This window comes from Taeniopygia guttata, chromosome 20, assembly GCF_048771995.1.
Source record: "Taeniopygia guttata chromosome 20, bTaeGut7.mat, whole genome shotgun sequence".
Taxonomy (NCBI): Eukaryota; Metazoa; Chordata; class Aves; order Passeriformes; family Estrildidae; genus Taeniopygia; species Taeniopygia guttata.
Window position 1 is genome coordinate 8009693 of NC_133045.1, and position 19199 is coordinate 8028891.

Sequence of the window (19199 nt, forward strand, 5' to 3'; positions counted from 1 at the left end):
ACATGGAAACCAGTGAAATCATGTGGACAAGGCAGAACTGCGAGTTTCCACACTCCAGGATACAAAAACTGTGAAATGTGTTAAAAATGATACATTTCTCTCGTTTTTAAAAGATTGTATAAAAACCCGCAACATGTTCAACATTAGAAATCCTTAATCTAAAAAAAATAGCACCAGGGAGAGTTAGAAACCTTTAAAAAAAGTCTTTAAAAGGAATTTCTGAGATCCCCCTCCCTTAACATTTTATAAATTCAAAATAAAAGGCAGCTCTTACAGGGAAAAACATTTCAAGGAAGACTTGTCTACTACAATTCTCATCAAGAGAGCTTAATGCCAAGACAATTCTCATTCCTCTTTTATCTTTGTTTACTTTCTCCAAGTCCTTTTTTTCCCTCATCTATTTGTTTTCCTTTTGATCAGATAGGAAAGTATGTGAGATCTGGAGTACGTAAGATCAGGGATGCCATGGAGTGGAGGGCACAGTGTGGAAAAATCAAGGCCATCAGAGCAGAGGATGGCTGTCACCCTGAGCCCCTGCACTGGATGGTTGTTCGCCCTCAGGCCCCACACTGGGCTCCAAACTGGGACTGCAAGGACCTGGGATGAGGAATTAGTGTTGTGGCTGGGGTCCAGCTGGACATAAGGATCACAGATTGGCGAGGAGTCCAAAAGCAGCTGGTAACAGTGCTGGCAATGCCAAGGCTTCCCAAACACCTCCAGCGTGCACAGAACCCACCCTGCCATCTTCCCAGTCCAGGGGCTGGTGGCAAGAGGGTGCTACGTGTCCCCAAGCACTTGTCAAGCATTGGAGGTGCCAGCAGTGACTTGGACCAGCCTGCTTGGCTTTCCTCAGAGTTTTCTTAATTAAGGCATGTGGAATGAACCCCCCAAGGAGTTCTCTCTAAAGAATAACCTCCAGCTTAAAACGGGAGAAAATACTTTAAACTACCTGGGGTTCCCTTGCTGTCCATTCCCAAGCACAGCCTTGGACTGGAGACCAAGAGAAGATGGTTCTCAGAGCTGGGATGGAAAACTGCACACAAGGGTGGAAAATGGGAGGCTGCTGTCCTCCACCACAAGGACAGGGGTGCCAGAGAGGTAGAAGGAGCTGGGAGAGAAGTTCTTCCCAGTGATGCTGTACAGCACCTTGCAAGAGAGCAAGGCAGCCTGGCATTGATTGGTTGGAGGGCTGGCTCACGGTTTGAACCTGAATAATTTTGAGATGGCGCCCAAGGGCTCTTCCAGAGCCAGGTGACAGCAGAGGTAGGGGAGGACAGAGGGACCAAGGGGGGAATCATTTCAGTGCATTGAAATGTGCATTGGAATTCAGAATCCCCAGAGATGCCTGCTGGAACAGTAGCCTGGTGGCTACAGAAAACCTGGCGGAAGGTTTTGGCACCTGCACCTTCCTGCTGGCCACAGGCTCAGCGTGCCCAGAACTTCGTGGAAAGCATGATAATCACTCTGGCAAAGCTGGGGAGTAAAAGAAGGCAACCAAAAGTGAGCACAGTGGTGGCCACAGGAGCTGCCAGTTTGGGGGTACAGCCCCAGGAGCCCCCAGGGTGCTGGCAGGCTGGAGCCAGGCACACAATCCCATCTCTGTGCACAGGGATGCACAGGGATCACAGGGAGATGGGAGCACAGGGGAGGAGAGGTACAGCCCCAAGACACCCCAGCAGTGGCAGTGCTTTCCTGCCTCACTGTCCCATTCCCTGTGCACAGCGTGAGATGGGCACAGGCAAGAGCAGTGCTGCACTCCTGGTCCCTGCACTCCACAAAGGCTGGGTGGAATTTTCCCTGGAAGGAATGCCCTGCCACCACTGCTTGGGTTCATGACATCCTACATGACATTTGGGGTGCTGAGATTTGAGGGTGCCATTGACCATTACTCTGTCTTTCCTGCTGACATACCACATTCATTGGGGAAATGGATGCTCCAAGAATATTTTCCTTTACAGACCCTGGAGCCCAAATCCTCCCTGCTCCAGTTACTGTGTAAGCTTTCAAACCATTCAGCAGGATTTTAAAATGTAAGGAGAGGTTTTAGATGCTTTTAAAAGGAAGTAGTGAATATTTGTAAACTACAACCAAACATATAAAACAATATTTCTTTAGTTCTAGCTAGAAAAGTAATTCTATCACCTCACAGTTCAGTTTCAGCTACATTCAGGTCTAGGAATCTCCACATTCTTATGTAATGCCTTAAAGCAGCAACAGACATTAAAACAAGAAAATTAAACTTTATCAAAAAGAATAAAAACAAAAAAGATTTGGTTTCTGTATGATCCTGTGTTCAGTGTGTAACCTGAGCAGGGTCCCTTACACCTGCTGCTACGGTTTGGGGGTTTTTGGCAGTTACTTCAAGAGGTTTTGTTTGTTTAGGAAAAGCACCAATTCACTGTAGTTCAGGTTTGCCTGCAGCTCCCCAGCAGCTGCCCGCACACTGGCTGCTCAGCAAGTGGTGACTTCCCAGCTCCAGGCTAAAGAGGAATAGGATGAGACTCCCATCTCATCAGTGATGCATAGAGCTTCATGTGCTGGGTAATTAAAGCTTGTCCATCATTTCCTACGTATCACTGTTAGTCCCTTTAAAGAAGTTGCCCTGCCAGGTTCTTTGGTTACAGACATTCCTCGGCTCTCCCGGCGGGGCCAGGCTGCCATCCCGCGGCACGTGGCCGGGGAGGGACGGGGCCCTGGCGCTGCGGTGGCCGTGCCCATCCCTCTCCCGCCACAGCAGCGGTGCTGTGCGTCTTTACCAGAGAGACGAGGGACGCTCCGTTTGCTATTCACAGGCAAAGTAATCCTTGAGTGGGGAGAAGAGGTGCCGGATGACAGGGACGCTCCACGATCCCCCCAGCAGCTTCTGGCGAGTCCCGCGGCTGATGTTGGAGACATCCGTGTAGGGGAGGGGGAAGCCAAAGATCCTGAGGAGCAGAGGCAGGAGAGGGCAGGTGAGGCAGAGCAGGAGCAGGAATTCCTTTCCCTGGGCAGCACCACTCCCACGCCACCCAAAGACATCAGGAGTCTGCTGTGGGTGGGGATTCAGCTCTCCACGCGACCTGAGCAGTTCTGGATGGGGCCAGGCCGTGGCTTCCCACCACCCCCAGTGCCCTGCACCTTGTAGGATTTCCTGGCAAGGCTCCTGTGCCTGGGATCCACATCCCGCCCACCTCTGCTCAGCAGCACCTCTGCAAGCATTGCCTCAGGGCTACTCTGGAGATGGGACTGAGTCATGGGCTGGGCACTTCCCTTACAATCAGACAGATGAAAGTCCAACAGCCATTTCACATGACAAAGGTTTGGAATTGTTATTTCACTTTCAAATGCCTTTAGCTCAGTGTTAACTCCAACAAATACTGGCAATTTAAATATAAGCAAGCAGAAGTATTTTATCCTTTGTCTTGTGTTTACTGGCCAGAAGCATCCAGGGTGCAAAATCTTCAAGTTTTGTCACACATACATGGTGTAATGGACTGCTTGTAATTGGATTTATCTACTCCCAGTATTTCTGTTGTGTTTTGTCATGAATTCAGGATGCTAGGGATGCAACCAGCAGTTGCAGTGTTGAGCAGGGTGCACTCATGCTTTGCCACAGCAACTGCTGGCTGTGGTGTGAGCTCCCCCACACCACCCACCACAGCCACAGCAGCCACTCAGTTCCCCTCCATAAACCCACAACCACTGCACTGTCGGGGCACAGGGCTGCCATACAGAACCCCCACATCAGCCTGGGCCCTATCCCAAAGGCAGTCCACATGTGCACCCACACCCCAGCACCCTGAGCAACCCTATCACTCCTCCCTCCAAAACCTTCAGGGCCAGGGCAGGGGATGCTGCTACACTTCTCCCCTGCAGACTCATCATTGCTTATTAGTAAGAGCATTAATTATTGTGTGCACATCACTGCAGGGAAGCTGCCCCATGCGGGAGCTGTGGCTTCTTGCTCCCAGGAGCTGGGCTTAGAGCCAGGGAGATAAAAAAACCTACACATATGGGCACTAAAAAACAAACCAAAACTACAGTGAGAGATCCAAGGACAGCAGACTGACTGACCTGTCCATCCCAGGGAGGTTGCCCCAGAAGTAACGAGCGCGGTGGGCAGCTGATATCTTGATCGCATTAATCATAACTGGGTTACACTGCAAGCCAAAAAGAGGGGAAATTAAAGTTAGAGGAAATGTTGATTTGATTCTCTCCTGCATGGACAGCCCTTCCCACTGCACTGCAGGGACTTAAAAGTTGTCAAGATATCCTCAAAATGATGTAGCTCCCGCAAACCCTGTTTCACACCAGAGAACGGCCTGGGTGGCCACATGAGCTCCCAGGCCGTGGCCATGGCCAGCAACCATCACAGGGTGTTCAGTGCTGGTTCCTATGGACCAGGACCAGCCTTCAATGGTGATTTTACACCAGTGGTCCCTGCTGACCCACAACCCATCCTGGCTACCACAGAGTTAAAACTCCTTCCCAGCCCTGACCCCCCCTCTCTCTAGAAATAACAGGCATTGCTGGGAACAGATGCTTTCTGCAAGGCTGGCAAAACCCCTCCCCCAGAGGACTTGTGCTTGGGTTTGACCTGATGAAAGCCAGAGGGGAGGATCCAGAGCCAAGACTAAACTTGATTCCTTGGCATGTGCACCAGGCAGGGGGTTTTCCAGCATCAGGGCCACAGGAAACCATAGCCAGACCCTCACACCCGGCACACCCTGCACAGCCCAGCAAATGTCACCTGCTCCAACGCCTTTCCCACAGCTGTCAGCAATCCCTACCTCCAGAAACCGGGAAATGTCCCTCTTGTCGTTGATCCTCATGGCCACCACATTCTCAAACATCCAGAAGAAGGGCCGCTCCTCGCCTGCCTTGGGACGAGCGTAGTTGAGCAGGTGGTAGAACTCGAAGAACAGCCTCCCGGTTCCTTCTGCGAGGAGAAAGCCAAGCAGCAGGTTGGGACCAGCTGGGGCATGGGGTGTGGGGCTGGGGGGCCTGGCTGCCCTCCCGGCCAAGATGAGTATGGAGACAGCCCATCAGCAATACAGCCTGGGGCTGAACCACTTCCCCGGGTTGCAAGGAGGCTCCATGGCCCAGGAACATCCCATCCCAAGGTATGCAGCCCAGCAGAGGCAAAGCAGCCTTACCAAACAGGGCCTTCCTGGTTGGATTGACAAGGGACACGTCGTCACAGGGGCTTCCACCGATCACCAGGTCAAAAGGACCCCACTCCTCAATCTACAGAGAACAGACAACCCAGACCATTAGGGAATGCCACAGAAACAGGTCTCTCCTCCCCGATGGGGCAAGGCACAAGCCTGTCCCAGAGCTGGTGGGGTGAGACCCATGCCCCCGTGGTGCCATGCCCCACAGAAGCAGAGCTCACATTTCTCTTGGTTATGTTCCTGACATCATGCACGTAGGTGATGTTGCCCTCGGGCCGCACTTTGCCCATGGCGATGGGGTTCTCACAGATCTCCGAGGCAATGTACTTCTCCACTTGGATACCCAAGTCCTTCAGCACTGTGTACCCTGCCAACGGGCAGAGGTCTGAGGTGGCACTGCTCTCCTTAGCCTCCAAGTCTCCTTCGTCAGCACCGCTCGATGTGGCCGCTCCTGGGTGTCCTAGGTGGGTGTAGTCAAACAGCACTTCAGGGTGAGTAAACTTTAATTTGACTCATTCCTCCAGGCAGGTTTGCTCCCAGAAAGCAGAATGCCAGAGCTGAGTGAACTGAGCCAAAACAGTTGCCCTCAGGCACTTCAGAGTACTGGTTACTGGTGTCCCCACAGCTCTGGCTTCTCAGGGGAACCAGCCACCCAGATCACACTTGGCACAGCAGGAACACCTCTGTGAGGTGCCAACACATGCCCTCCCCTCCATCCCTCCCCTCCTCCACAGCCTTGTGCAGCAGGAAAGGGAGACCCCCTGCCCTCATCCCTCTTCCGATGGTGATCTTCCTGCTTTCACCCCCTCTTCCCCACCATGCTTTTAGAGACAGGTTTGAGCCCATGGAATGATTCATCCCCAATGCCCAGTGCTAAGAGCTGCCCAGCAGTGCTTCCCTACTGCCTCACCTGTTGTCACCCCATCGAACAAGGAGAGCACTCGAATTGGCCTCCTCTTGGCTGGAGGAACTGTTGGGTAGATTTTGGGTGCAGCCTGCAATGGAGACAGCCATGAAGCCCCAGCTCTGACAGTGCTGCATTGTCCCATTAGGCTCTGAATGCAGCACCTCCACCTTCAGGAGAGCATCTGTGGGACCAAGAGCCTGGCACCCTTGGAAAGGGTGGGTGAACAAGACAAAGGCAGAGGGAAGAGGAAGTCCAGATCATTTGCCCTGCCCTCACTAACCCTCTTCCCCACACCCCAGCACATCAGGCTCCCTGCCCCCAGCCCTTACATATTCCTGTCCCTTGTCACTGGTGAAGAAGTCCTGCAGTCGAGTGTTCCAGTCCTGCCGGCGCTGCAGCACGCCATGGTTCTGCTGGGGCTGGCACATGTAGCAGTTCCAGGGCTCCTGCTCTTTTACTCTGGTCGACGTCCCTCGCCCCACCAGCACGTCCAGACACTCCACACAGAAGCACCTGCCAAACCACAACAGCTTGTGCTTGTCACCTCAGCAACCCCTTTGGGTCACCCCAACTTCTCCTGGAGTCTCCCCTGCCATGGACTGGAGCCCCCACCATGTTACAGGATATTTTTCCAGGCAGTACCCTGGTTATTAGAGCCACTAACATAAGCTGGTGACCAAGGCATGGGTAAGTCTCCTGCCAACCTCCACAGGGCTTATTCAGGTGATACCTGGCTCAGTAAGGGTAGGAAGGCTGTACTGGGGTATGCTGCATGGCAGCCAGCTGGGGAGAAGCACAGCCCCAGCCCAGGCTCATGGAGGACCCTGCTTCCTGCAGCTCCCTGGGAAGGATGCCAGGCCCTCAGCCCCAGGAGCAGAGACATGGGGCTCACCTGCAGCAGCTGGCATTGCTGCAGAGCAGCAGCTCCTTGCCTGCACAGCAGACAGTGCAGTAGGACTGGTACCCATCTTCATCATACATGTAGAAGTACTCCAGGAATCTATCCTAGCAAAAGACATCCAGGAGGCAGAGAAGGACAGAGGATCAGGAACCGTGCTCAGACAGTGGAAAACACAGCTTTGCTCCATTCTCAGTACATGCCAAGATTTTGGAGATGCACATCCTCAGTGTTTCAAGGTGGCAAGGACATGCTGAGGGACAGCCCCGTGGGACACACAGCATGGCCAGCACCTGGCACAGCCAGCCCCTGTCCCAGCAGCACTGGCTGGGCCCCAGCCCCATCCCCTGGCCCCAGGCTCCCGCTCAGCCCCAGCACAGCAGCACTTACCCTGCATGTCTGGCACAGGCCCCCCTTGAACAGTGGGTGGAAGGTGGCCGGGTTCCTCCTCCCGCAGGACAAACAGCTCTCTGTGGGACAGAGAGAGCTGCACTCACCCAGGGCAGGGCCCTCTTACACCCACCACAGGCTGCAGAGGCAGGAGCCTCACCTTGGAGCCGTGTCTGGATAAAGCCTGCACTCAGAACTGCACCCAAATGGGGCCTGCCCTTGGAACCACATCCAGATGTGGCTGTGGCTCCCATGGAGGATCTGCTCAGCACCTCGTCCCCCCGAGCACCCTGTCCCCCACTCAGCACTTTCCCCCCTCCTACATGGTGCAGCTGAAAAGGGACCCACAACCCTTGCTGGGCACCCCCAGCACCTCACACCTCTTCCAAGGAGAGCCAGGGCCAGCGCTTACCTTCCAGATTCCCGCTGTTGCTTGTAACTTCAGAAACCATTTGCTCTTTATAAATTTGAAAAGAGAAAAAAAAAAAAAAAAGAATTATCATTCCTTATGTTACAAACTTTAAAAGCAGTCTGCTTACAGGTGCCTTGTTTCTCACATTAGAACTACTACAGCTTTGCTGAGACATTTTGGTGCAAAGCCCACATCCTTTCACTGATGGAGATATTAGAGCTCAGCACATGGTCATGCTCCAAGCTGAGCCACTAGTGGGGCCCAGCTCATGTCTTGCAGTTGGGTTTGCTGGTGTCTTGTAAGGCACTAATCAGCACCACCAGACCACAAAAGCTTTTGCCTTCAGAACCAGGTTCATGGCTCCTGGGAAGAGCCAAGCCCTTGGCCAGAATGGTTTCCCAGTGCTCTTGGGGTGCACAGCCCAGGCCAAGCCACTCCCCAGCTCTCTCTGTTGGTTACCTCGGGTCTGGTCCTCTTCCACACGCTGCTCCTTGCTGCTGTTGTAAGGATAGGTCTTCAGCCTCTTGGTGGGGGGACACTGTTCAAGGGACACCACCTCTTCTGTCCCATTCCTCAGCACCCCATTCTCTGCAAGGAAAAGCAACCTCCTTAAGGACAAGCCTCCAGCCTCAGGACTGGCCCAGGGCACCTCCTGCCAAGGCCTGCCAGGTCTCACCCCAGCCACAGCAGAACCCTTCCTGGCCACCTGGGTCCTCACACATGGCACAAGGCTCTGCCAGGTTCGATTTCCATGGGGCTTAGAGGCTGCTCCAGCTTTTTGCAATGCTACTGAGGGTCCCAGTGAGAAGCCCCAGGATCACCTTGGGACCAGACTGGCATGGCCACAGCACAGGGTGAGCAGGCTCAGCTGAGGCCAGCTCCCAGTGGCCACTGCCCATGCCAGCCCTCCACCAGCCCTCAGCCAGCTGATGCCACCATCTCACCTGAGCCTTTGGGTGGCTGCAGTCCCTTGAGCCCCAGGGGTTTGAAGCCAGTGATTGCCCAGTCGATCATGGGCTTCAGCTGCTCCTCCAGTGACTCCCTGGGGCCAGTTGTAAACGTCTTCCCCGACCGGCTCCGGGCCACCTGATGAGGATGGGCAGCAGGGGACAGACAGGGTGACAGGGTGGTCTCTGTCAGGGAGCAGCCACAGCCTGCCAGGGTCACAGCCCCAGGCCCCCTGCCCACCCAGCACACACACACACACACACACACATACACACACACACACACACAGGGGGCTTGGTGGCCCCAGGATGGTGGCAGCTGATGAATTCCTGTCCTGGGTGTGCCCTTGGCTACAGCCAAGGGTGCCTCCATCCCTGCAATGAGTCCATCTGTCCTCCACCAGCCCCACCGGAGCCAGAAGCCCAGCCAAAGCTCTTGCCCACATTCTGCTCCATGGCAAGTGGCAGGAAGAAAAGGCAGAAGAGGTGCCTGTGGGTCTGCAGCCCCATAGGCTGACATGTGGTGCATCCCTTGCGTGGGGACTGGATTCACAGGTGCTCAGCACTAGCCCTGACTTCAAAGGGCATCTGGAACTGACCCAGGACACCTCTAGCCAGCCTGGCACTGCCCTGCTGCCATGTCCAAGCCGTCACAGGGAGCCTGGCCTGGGGTTCTGGAGCAGTGAGACCCTGGAGCAGCAGCAGCTACCCCTAAACCCTCAGGATAAGCAGAGTCTGGCCCCACAGCAGTGAAATGAGGGTATTACTGCATCCCATCCCACCAGCCACCCACAGCCCAGCTGGTTCAGCGGGCATCTCCTCACCCATCCACCCACCCCTGGTGGTTACCTCCAGAGCGTGGTAAATGGCACGGCGGTAGGACACCAGCTTGTTGAACGTGGAGGAATTGAAATGCTGCCTGAAGGCCATCAGTCCCACCAGTTTGTCTGCAGAAACCTGGGAGAGAGCACCAAGATCTCACCTGTGAGATGGGAATGCCCTGCTGGGCCATGTCCCCCCACAGGAGGAAGCCTGGTGGCAGCTTTGCCCGGAGCAGCAGTGACAAGCAGCAGTGACAAGGACGGGTGGGCTGCACCCTCTGCCGGCACTGCTGGCGTGACACCAGCACGGCACTTCCTCCCTCCTGCCTGCAGCACAGGAGGAGTTGGATATCCTCACTGGATATCAGGAAAAGGTTCATGGTTGGGCACTAGAACGCACTCCCCAGGGAAGTGGTCATGGCAGGAGCCTGACAGAGCTCCAGGAGTGTTTGGATGACACATATAGTGGGACTTTAGGGGTGTCCTGTGCAGGGAAGGAGTGTGACTTGATGATCCTCGTGGGTCCCTTCCAGCTCGGGATACTGATTCTGGGAGGGTGACAGGGCTGAGGGGACATCCCTCCCCAGGCAGGGAGTGACAAGGGAAGCTCTGGAGCAGGGACAAAACCCTGTGAAGTGGTCAGGCAGATGTCCCCATGTCTGGATGCTGTCACCAGCCTACAGTGATTAGTTACAGACACCAGAGCCATGAGAACCTGCCAGGGCCTGGCTATGCTGAACACTGGGAGGTTTGGGAGTCTGCAGGAGCACATACACCCCCACAGCCAGCCTCAGGAGTGGGACAGAAAGGTGCTGGGAAGGCTGTCCTGGGCTGGGCAGCAGGCTTACCTCGGAGAACTTCCCGTCTCCAAACCACTGCACCCACCGCATGCCCGACACCGCCTGGCGCTTGGCCGTGGCTCTGTGGGAGACGACGATCGCAGGCCACCAGGAAAAACCTTTGATCTTTCCCCAGACAAGCTCCCCAATTCCAAATTCCTTCCCATCCTGAAAGCACAACACAAGACATCAGCCGAAACTACAAACTCTCCATTTTGTCTGGGCAGCTGTGCAGGAGAGCCCTGGAGCAGAGGGGACAGCCCTGGTGTGTTGCCATGTGTGTCATGAGTGTGGAGCCTCTGTGCAGTGATCTCCAAAAACTGCAACCACTCCCTCAAGCACAGGGCCAAGCCATTCCCCCCTGGCAGCACTGTATCCCAGCCCTGATCCATGCTGAGCTTGCTGGGGAGGCTGTGTGTGCCAGCCCCATACGGAGCCCATGCCTGGCACACGGTGTGGTGCATGCTCCGTCCTGCACAGCCCACCTGGCACCAGCCCCGTGCGTGTCCACTCCTGCCTGCCCTCCCAGGGTCTCTGCAAACATGGGGAAGCCTTGCACCAAGGCTGTTCCCTGGGTGCCCTCAGCAGATGAGGCTCCTCCTTGGCACAGAGCAGCCCCTTCCCAGGGCTCACAGCTCAGCCTGTGTTGTGTGGCTGCACCCCAGGGAGAGGACACCCACCCACCCTCCTCTTCTTCCTGCTGCAGAGAGCACGAAAAAGAAAAAGAAAAGCCAAGAATTTTGGTGTGACCCGTTGCAGGCCACGCTGAGTTGTTGTGCACAGCAAGGAACCTCACACGGAGAAAAGTCACCTCTCTGCCTGCAGAGCCCTCCTTCCCAGCTTTGTTCTGCAATTACATACTTAATTATGCAGCAAGATGCAATTGCCCAATTCCTGCAAGTCTGGGGCCCTGCCCTGCGGCCCGCAGGCGCCGAATCCTGCTCTGCAGCCCCAGCAGCTTCAGTTCTCTCCAGCATCCCCGACAGAAATGTTTTCTGCACATGCAACTGCCTGTCTGAGCAGGGCATGGCACACGGCACACGGCACACTCATGTGTGTCTCGGGGGGCCCACGTGTGGCACCAGTGGCAGTTTGGCGGGGTTGGTCCCCAAAGCATCCAAACGTCAGGCAGGCAGGGAAAGGCGGGCAGGAGAAACAGCACTGAGGTGTCCAAGTTTGTTTTGGGACAAGTCACAGAGGTTCATCCTTGCCCCACACCATCCTGGGTGCAGGAGCAGAGTTCAGCCCCGCCGTACCTGGTATTCCAGCGCCATGCCCATGTCTCTGCTCTCTGCCTCCTCGGCTCCCAGGTCAGCAGAGCCGTTCTGCCCCTCCTGGGAGCTGCTTCCAGAGAGTGTGCTGCTGCTCCGGGACGAGTCCTGGGAGTCCTCCTCTGTCAGGTCGATGGTCACGGGTGTGGGCACGGCAGAGCGGCGCCTGGAGCTCTGCATGGCGGAGGCAGAGGAGTGTGAATGCAGCAGAGAGAGGGACAGGGGGAGCAGAGACCTGCCCCACATCACCCCCATTCCCCACATGTCATCCCCCAGCCCTGCAGTCAGGATCAGAAAGGGGGAGGCAGGGAGTGAGGGCACCACTGCAGCCATGAATAGAGAGGAGAGCCCTTAACGGGGGGCATCTGCAGGAGAGCTGCTCTGCTTTTACCTGCCAGACCCAGGGCAAATGGTGCACCACTGCCCCCTCCCTTTTTCCTGTCCCAAATCCCCCCCAGGGTTCTCAGTGCACCCAGTTCATAGCAGGGGCAAAATACAGCACAAACACATCCCCTTCACCGGGGAAACTGAGGTACAGGGAGGCTGCACCATCTCTGAAGACACTTGACCAGGGCACAGCAGCAGTGCAAGTCCCTGGAGCCCACAGGAAGCCCCAGGGAAGCCCTGGCCCTGCCAGACCCTCACCCGCACGGGAGTTGGCAGGTCCCTGAGACTCTCCACGCTGCGAGCTGCTTCCTTGATCCGCATCTCCTGCCGGGTCCGCCCTGCCTGGAACATGAGGCACAGGGTGGGCTTCTGCCTGAGGCTGCTCTCCCACCCAGCACTGCCCCAAAGTTGCACCTGCTACCAGAACAGAGAGAGGCCACAGCATGGGTGCCCTCCTCACATGGGGACACGGACACTCTGTGCCTCCTGAGGCTGAGCACCACAGGCAGTGCCCTGGGGAAGGTGAGAGGAGACAGATGGATGCTGGAAGCACCTTGTGCTGAGCCCTTTTGGGCAACTTTCTGCTCCACAGCATCTCTGCAAGGCTCAGGAGCCCCAGTGCTGCAGCCCACTGCACCCAGAATGACAGAGCTGGGAGGACCGGGATGCCAGGAGAGCCACAGACCACAGCAGAGCACTGTCCCAGGCATGGACCCACTTACACACCCTGGATGCTCTCACACTCCCACGGGTGCTCTTTCCCACAGCCAGCCCTGCAGCAGCACCCAGGGCAGCCCTTCCCTGGTGGTCAGAGGTACAGTACAGCCCAGACTTGCTGCCTGCACTCAGCATTACAGAGGTTCAAAATTAAACGAGATTTTGCAGTAAGAGCCCCCAAACTAAACATAGTGGGAAAGCTCAATTTTCACCCACTGGATTTATGGCTCTTTCTTTTGGAAGCTGCCTCATCTCGGGCAGCTCTCCAACCTTGGGTTTTAATTCTAACTCAAAACAATAAAGCCAGAAGGCAAAAATGCTTCCAGACCCTGGAGGTTTGTCAACCTAGTCAACAAAAGAGGGTGGGTGAAACTGGGGTCCAGCCCCATGGCAGCTAAAAGCAGCTCACCCCAACAGTGGGAGGCATGAGATGTTTCAGTCTGTCAATACAGTCAAGACTTTAAAGAAAATATCAGCAAAATTATTTTATTAGGCTGCTGCAACATGTAATGGGCATCACTGCATCCCACACCACCCCCTCCTACTGCTGTATCATGAGAAGCAGGAATGTAAAAATTAAAACATTACGCTGTGAGTATTGCATTCATCACTGGATTGTTCCTCTGGCACTGAGCACAAGAAAAGCCCAGAGGGAAAGAGATGAGGATCCTGGCATCAGATGCTGTCCACACACAGTACCCAAAAACACCCTAGGTGTTCACTTACCCTCTGCACTGGCAGATCGAGTGGCCAGGCCAGGTCCTCCTTGGAGAGGTCTCCATTGCTGTTCTTCTCCTTCTTCAGCCCCAGGCGCCTGGAATCTGCAAAGACAGAGCAGCCTCAGGCTCTGCAAGCCCACCTGGCCATGTCCTTGCATGCCCCAGCCTCCCACTGCTCCCACAGCACGTCACAATCTGGAGACACCAAAACCTCATCTCGGAGATATGTGGCTGGAGGCAGAGCCAAGTGGTGTCCCCAGGGCTCCCCACTGGGGCACCACAGCCCCAGATCACACACCTGTCCTACAACTGGGAGGGACCAGCAGCAAGCATGGGGATATTCTTATCTACTCCCTTGTTCCTAAAAGCTCAGAGGCACGAGGAGGCCACATGCCAGCTCTTCCAGGCTTGTCACCAGGCCATTTAAAGCAGGACCTTGTGAACCCAAGAGGTGGATTTTGGGAACCCTGACGAGAATCCCAGGAGCTCCAATGCAACCCCTCAGGTCAATGGCACCCCTTAGGTTGGAGGGGCCCCCCCGCTTCCCTCACTCCATGGGGGTTAAACTATCAGGGGCAGAGCCAACGTCCCAGTGTGGCACCTACTCCCACCACCATACCATGGCCTGGATGTGCTCCTGGATCACAGAAATCCAGTGGGATCATGGGGGGGGACTCTGGCCACAGCCACAGAACTTCATCCCCCAGCAAGGCCTGGGACAGAGGATGTGACATCCCCAACCCTGTGCATCCTTGGAGCACTCTGGGCTCAGTGTGGTGACCCTCACCTGGAGTGCTGCGCTTGCCTTTCGCCTCCAGTACAACACTAGGTGCATTGTCCCCGTTGATGAGGATCAGCTTTGCCCTGCAGTCTGCCCCATCCTGCCCATGGCTCTTGTCCTTTTTCATGGTTGCCTGTAGAAGCCGGAAAGGAAAGGAAATTCAGCTATGCAAGGAAGCCCCGGGGAGGGCAAAGCAGAGAGAGTGAGGTCCTTGGGCCAGCTTTAACTTTGTGCCCTTAGCAGAGAGATCTGACTGGAGATGCAACTAAAGGTCCAGGGAAATAAACAGCACTTGCACATAACCTCCACACAAATGTGGTGACCCTAAAGTCCAACCAGCTCCATCTAAATGAGGTTTTAGATGCAACCCACTTACCCTTAGGGAACACCAGGTTTTCCTCTAACATCTGTATGCTGGCTCGGAGCTGCTGACAGACCCTGTCTGGAGGGGAGTTGCACTTCCCGCCCACCCTGTAAAAACCAGGGGCCAGCCCACCCCTGGGGCCAGCCCACCCCTGGGGAGAGCCCACCCCTGGGCCACCAGCCTCCCTGTATTCCAGCTGCCCAGCACGCCCAGAGGTGGGTGGGCTGTTCCTGCAGCAGTAGGACAGGCAGGCAGCCCGCCACGGGGGACAAAGTCCTGGAGCCTGCACTAAACTCTCGCTGAGAGAGAAAACTCCTCCTGCCCCCTGCTCTTGGCCTCAGCTGCCCTGCCCCAGGGTGAAGGGGCTGTGCATCCTGGCAGCCCCTGCCCTGGTGTCCCTGCAGAGCTGGGGCTTGCCTGGCTCGCTGCCTTCCCTTGGGTGCCCTCCCTGGCTCCTGTTTTCTGTAGTGGAAGCTCCCAGCTCTCCCAGAGGCACCCGGATGCCATGAACTGTGCTGCCTCATTGCCGGGCTATGGGTCTGTGCTGCAACTTGCCTCTTCAGCAGCACAGTCATTTCAGCAGCACATAACTCAAGAGCTGAGAAGCTCACAGGGCTTTGCCCACCTACAGTCCTGTTAGCAAGCCAAAGTAACACCCCCCTCAGCCCCAGAGAGACCCCAGCTCCAGCCCACCACCCCTTGTGTCATTCCCGTTCTACATCGCCTCCAACCACTGTCCTAACAACTGAGATTTCTGCTTTGAAATCATCTGTCAGCGCCTCTGACAAACAAAGACCAGTTGGAGTTTGATGATTTGGACGCAGAGGGCAGAGTTAAAAACCGGTAACACTCAAACACAAAGGGAAACAGGTGTCCAGCGCCCACCTCCACAGGTAGACACCTCAGTGCACATACTGCCTCCCCCTTGGACAAAGGAAGGAGGAGAGGAATGGCACCAGGCGCTGCATGACCCCCCACAGCTGTGTGTGCAGAAATCCCTCTGCTGCAGCACATCTGCTCCCAGACCCAGCAAACAATTCCTGGGAGCTGCCCAGACTCGCTGCCTGCCCCCGGCCCAGACGGATGGTCCCACACAGCCCCAGATGCTCCAGGATGCAGCAATCCACCACCACGGCACAGCACAGCCAGGTCAGGGCCAGCTCCTCTTGGTCTTCTCCCCCTCTCCAGCCCGCAATGCTGCTGAGCAGCAGCAGCCATGTCTGGCAGCAATGCTGCCACCAAAACCAGCAAAACTCACCAAAAAGTGAATCTCCCTTGGGAATCCCCACTGGGAGGCTGCTCTCCCAGCATGAGGGTGATCTGAACCAAAGGGTACAAGGAGATGGAGCTGCACGAGGCAGGTAAGATTCAGGGAGGACAGAAGCAGGCAAGGATATCTCCCAGCCCTCCCAAACATCTGCACCCACAAAACCCCACTGGGATTCTCGAGACGACCTCTGCATTCATTCCTTTGTCAGAAACCTGAGTCCAGGAAGTTCAAACTTGCACTTCAGAATGGCTTTTCCTTCCTCAGCCCCACAACTGCCTCATGTCCAGCACACCAGGCAAGGGTGTCCTGTCGCCCAGCGCTGGGGAGGTGAAGGGCTCAGTGACACAGTTGCCAGGTCTCACCAGGGACACAGCCAGGACTGAGCACCTGATGCCCCAAGCTCAGCTTTGCCACGTGCTTAGGGAGCTCCCACATGGCCTTTATTCCAGTTATAAACTGGAAAAAAAGGGTTATCCCTTTGGAAGGAACAGCTGGCTGGCAGAGCAGGGACCCACAGGTCACAGCTCTGTAGGTGCAGTGCACGGCCACAGGCCCTGCTGTGAGCACAGGCAGCTCAGCTCCCTGCTTGGTGCGTGCCCTTCTCCAGCTGCACTGCCCGGGATCACTTGAGGACATCCCAGCAGACCATGGCACAAACTGCTCATTAAAAGTGCCTCTCCCAAAATCCTAAACCTATGCAGCAGGACTGCAATTCCCACCCCTCCTCCTGCTCTTTGCACCAAGTGCTGAAGCCACAGGAGCCCATCCTGCTGCCCACTGACCACCCAGGATCCCCTGCAGGAGCCACATCCTTGTGAGCTCAGCCCCTCCTGCTCGGGAGGAAGGGTTGGTTCTTTGTCCTCGCCTCCCCTCACAAAAACACACCAACATGTGTGCTCAGGGCATTAATAATAAGAAACAGAGCACTGCCCTCACATGGGCTGGCTCACGGGAGACCAACCCTGCAGTGTTTGCATTGCCCAGCGCCCTGCAAACACACCGGGTGCTCCACAGTCATGTACTCCAGACAGGAACCCATGAGGAGTCAAATAATGCACAATTCCAGCTCCAGTGCCGAAAGCTCCCCAAGAGCCCGGCACCAGCGGCAGCCCCGGCACTGCCTGGTGACCAGGACGTGCCCTGCAGCCAAATCCCACCCGAGAAGACAATGAACCCGCTGACTCCACAGCCCGCCCTCATTTTGCAACACCAGTTTCTTTAAGATTTGCCAAACTGGTTAAAGACCATGCCACAATATTAACTGCTTAGAGAGAATTCTGGTCCCTGCCTGGGCACAGCTGCCGGCCAGCCTGGAGCGGGCAGAGCAGGCAGAGTGGGCACGATGGCTGGGCTCACCTGGCAGAGAGGGCAGGGTGGGCAGGGCTCACCTGGCCGGGCCATGCTCTGGACTGGACCCCTGCCCCTGCTCCCGGGGCTGCTCCTCCAGCCTGGCCCTGGCTGGTTTCAGTTTTCTTTGCTGGGGAAAAGAGGCCGCCCTGTTATCAGGTGCATGTCCCCAGGAGGTGGGGAGGTTTCGGACTTTGCCTCCAGACAGGGGCATGCATATCAAAAGGCTGGAGGGAAGCTTTACCCATGGCTGGGATGGAGCCATCGCCCAAGCCCTGTTTGAATAACAAAAAGAAATAAAGGACCCTAATGGCCGGGCTCACTCTGGGCTGTGGTGCACACTAATGGCCTTTAAGTCTCCCCAAACCGAACATTTCCCTCTAATCCTGGGAAGAAAGGAGTTGCTGGGTTGGCAGTTCCGTAAGAAAGGCGCCGATTTCGCAGATGTGCTGGTTGGGAAGGGCAGGGGGCGAAGGGCAGGCTCCCCCTGCCCGCTTCCTGTGCCTGGCCTCTCTGCTCTCCCGCTCCGGCACTTCCCTCCATTTCCCCCGGTTTCCTCCTGCCCCGCTCCGCTCCCCCCGCAGCCCTCGGCGCCCACCCCGGCTCTCCCCGCTGCCTCTCAGCAAAGCTGGGTTAAAGAAAAGAAACAAAACACGAACCGGCCCCTCCTCTCCCAGCGCAGACCAGGCTGGAGACGTCTCCCGGACAGCCACCATCCCCGCCAAGCGCTGCTCCAGCGGCTCCGGGCTCTTTACCATGTTCATCCCGGTGGGATCCCGCCGGGCCGCGACCTCGGCTGGGGCTGTGGGGGCTGTGGGGGCTGTGGGGGCTGTGGGGGCTGTGGTGCACAGGTGAGGCCCGCTCAGAGGTGGTCAGTCTTCTAGTCCGGAGTCGTCACCGCTTCATTCTCCCCCTGAACAAGAGGACGTAAAGATGACAATGACACCTCGCTGTCCCCATGGCTGCCCGTCCAGGTCCGTGCAGCCCCAGAGGCGGGACTGGGATACCCGGCCTCACCCCTCCCTCCTCAGCTGATTAAAAATTTGGAAATTTGGAAACTGAGGTAGGAAAGGAGAGTGCTCAGGGCAGCGTACTCCAGCCACCCCCTCCTTGCCCTCCCGTTCCGAGGGAGGTCGGTGCAGGACTACCTCTTGCCCCAGGACCACCACTCGCCCAGGAGTCCCCCCGCCGCTCCCCTCTCCCGGCTTCCCGGGACTTGTGCCCCACGCTGGGGCCACTCCGAAGAGTTCGTTCCTCCTTCTCCGCGGATCTCCCCTCCCCGGAGGCTCCCCGCGGCTCGGCAGGAGGCGGATGCCAGCACAGCCCTCCGGTCGATACCTGCTCCGGCCACCCCGTCCCTCCGGATCGGCCCCGGGGAGGCTTCGCGCCCGAGACGCCGCCGGGAATCTCTTTTCCTGCCAATAGAGAGGGAAGATGCGCTGTCAGATCCCCGACCGAGAACCGAAAACAAAGGTGTTCGGCCCGGGGCAGCAGCGCCACCGTGTCCCGGTACCCCCGGCAGCTCCCCACGGTGCCCCCGGCCTGGAGGCGGCGCTGCCCGGGGCGACCGAGCCGGGCAGGGGGACCCCGGCCCCCCGAACCCGCAGCCATCACTGCCGTAGCAGCGAGGGGACCCTCCCGCCGCAGTGCCCGGCTCAGCCCCGGCCCGGTCCCGCACCGGCCCCGCCGTGACAGTCCCGGGACGCGCCCCCGGGGCTCGCGGCGCTTCCGCGGGAAACTCCCAAAGTTGCAACGGGACCGGAGGGGTGGGCGGGACCAGGGGGACTTAGGGGACCATGCCCGAAGCTGTGGGAGCAACGATCCCTACAACACGCCCCAGAGCCGAGTGCCGGCAACAAGTGGCTGTCGGGCCCACCACCCTCTGCCCCCTGGCCGAGCCCCCGGGGCGAAGCCGCGAGTCCCCGGTTACCGGGCACCGGGACCGCCACACCGGCCGGGGCGCTCCCGCCGCGGCG

The 19199-nt window shown here is 57.0% G+C and overlaps 1 protein-coding gene across 1 annotated transcript; it reads right to left on the reverse strand.

Annotated features, from left to right (window-relative positions):
- Positions 1–1618: 1618 nt before the first annotated feature.
- DNMT3B (DNA methyltransferase 3 beta) lies at positions 1619–18693 on the reverse strand. Its single transcript, XM_030288758.4, has 20 exons — positions 18562–18693; positions 17883–18136; positions 14249–14375; positions 13469–13563; positions 12284–12367; positions 11624–11812; positions 10377–10535; positions 9557–9664; positions 8705–8846; positions 8220–8348; positions 7761–7805; positions 7349–7428; positions 6953–7065; positions 6390–6573; positions 6064–6148; positions 5375–5613; positions 5136–5226; positions 4770–4918; positions 4054–4139; positions 1619–2924 (listed from the first exon to the last, which is right to left on the reverse strand). Exons 2-20 carry the CDS (start codon positions 17985–17987, stop codon positions 2783–2785), a joined length of 2352 nt encoding a protein of 783 aa, XP_030144618.3. The 5' UTR covers positions 17988–18136; positions 18562–18693; the 3' UTR covers positions 1619–2782.
- Positions 18694–19199: the final 506 nt, after the last annotated feature.

Bases quoted from the DNA above. Each gene is read 5' to 3' on its own strand.
- DNMT3B (XM_030288758.4), bottom strand. From the start codon at position 17,987: ATGAACATGGTAAAGAGCCCGGAGCCGCTGGAGCAGCGCTTGGCGGGG. The intron at 6,149-6,389 runs GTAAGGGCTGGG...TCTCCATTGCAG, and splicing joins GTGACAAGGGACAGGAATAT to GCTGCACCCAAAATCTACCC. The intron at 4,919-5,135 runs GTAAGGCTGCTT...TTCTCCTCGCAG, and splicing joins AACCAGGAAGGCCCTGTTTG to AAGGAACCGGGAGGCTGTTC.